Source organism: Eimeria mitis, genomic scaffold, assembly GCF_000499745.2.
Source record: "Eimeria mitis Houghton genomic scaffold, Emh_scaff1750, whole genome shotgun sequence".
NCBI classification, from domain to species: domain Eukaryota; phylum Apicomplexa; class Conoidasida; order Eucoccidiorida; family Eimeriidae; genus Eimeria; species Eimeria mitis.
In genome coordinates, this window is record NW_013570067.1 from 1 (window position 1) to 1,457 (window position 1,457).

General features: G+C 36.3%; 1 protein-coding gene across 1 annotated transcript in view; it reads left to right on the plus strand.

Moving 5' to 3' along the window:
* Nucleotides 1-567: 567 nt before the first annotated feature.
* The window catches only part of EMH_0042870 (N-ethylmaleimide-sensitive factor, putative), a gene marked incomplete at both ends in the record, with an annotated part of 3,153 nt that continues 2,263 nt past the window's right edge, over nt 568-1,457 (plus strand). The window contains 2 exons of the mRNA XM_013495787.1: nt 568-923; nt 1,230-1,341. Coding sequence (XP_013351241.1) covers nt 568-923; nt 1,230-1,341 — 468 coding nt within the window. The remainder of the gene's footprint in view (nt 924-1,229; nt 1,342-1,457) is intronic.

A 1,457-nucleotide genomic window follows, 5' to 3' on the forward strand; every position in this document is an offset into this window, starting at 1 on the left:
ATGCATCAGCTATTCGTATTACTATGCAGGATTTTGAGTCTGCACTAGAAGAGGTGAAACCTGCATTTGGCTCCCACGAAGAAATTTTATCTCGTTGTATACAAAATGGAATAATATGTTTCAGTAATACTTGTAAAAGATTACAACAAACATGTATTACTCTTGGGGGTCAAGCTAGAGATAGTAATCATACACAAATTCTTTCGTTGTTGCTTCAAGGGGTACCGGGATGCGGCACCACTGCACTGGCTGCTTCTGTCGCTAAACTTCTTTCTTTTCCTTTTACTAAACTTGTTTCTGCTGAGAATTGGGTTGGTTTACATGAAAATGCAAGAGTTAATCTATTACATAAAACATTTCAGGATGCATATAAATCTAACCTCTCTCTTATTATACTCGATGATATTGAAAGACTCGTAGATTTCACTCCTATTGGACCCAGGTAACCTACACAACATAAATTTTATTTTTATTTTTTCTCCTGTTTTTGCTTTTTTATTTTGTTGTGCTGCTGATGGTGATGGTGCGCGTGATGCTGGTGATGATAATATTATAATTTTTCTGCTGATGATGATGATGGTTGTTGTGCTGATGATGGTGGTAGTGATGCTGCTGCTGCTGCTGATGCTGCTGATGCTGCTGCTGCTGCTGCTGATGATGATGGTGATGGTTATGTTGCTGCTGATGCTGGTGATGGTGGTGATGCTGCTGATGCTGCTGGTGCTGCTGATGCTGGTGATGGTGGTGATGCTGGTGATGATGATGATGATGGTGATGCTGCTGATGCTGCTGCTGCTGCTGATGATGATGGTGTTGATAGTGATTATGATGATGACGATACTGTTGCTGTTCCTGCTGCTGTTGCTGATGCTGCTGATACGGCTGCTGCTGATGCTGTTTCTGCTGTTTCTGCTGTTCTTGGTGTTGCTGTTTCTGTTTCTGCTTCTGTTGCTGATGTTGCGTCTATTCCCGTTTCTGTTTAAGCTTCTCCTCGTATTTCTCTGTTCAGTATCTGTGGTTTTTTTATTCTTTTGTGTTTTTACTTTGTGCTGTCTTTTCTTGTTTGTGTTTTATGTGTGTTTTGTATCTTTATTTGCGTTTTGTGTTTTGTATTTTCATTTGAATTGCGCTGTTTGCTTATACTTTTCTTTTTTGTTTTTTGTATTTTATTTATTTTTATTTTATTTTATTTTAATTTAATTTATTTTTATATTTTGTTTTGTATTTAGATTCTCAAACCCAGCTCTTCAGGCTCTGCTGGTGTTGGTGAAGAAACAGCCGCCACGCGACGGAGCCAAGCTGCTCGTCATCGGCACCACATCAGAGCCGGAATTCATCCGTGTAAAATTTTAATTAAATTATTTTTATTTTTATTTTTATTTTTATTTTTATTTTTATATTTATATTTATATTTATATTTATATTTATATTTATATTTATATTTATATTTATATTTA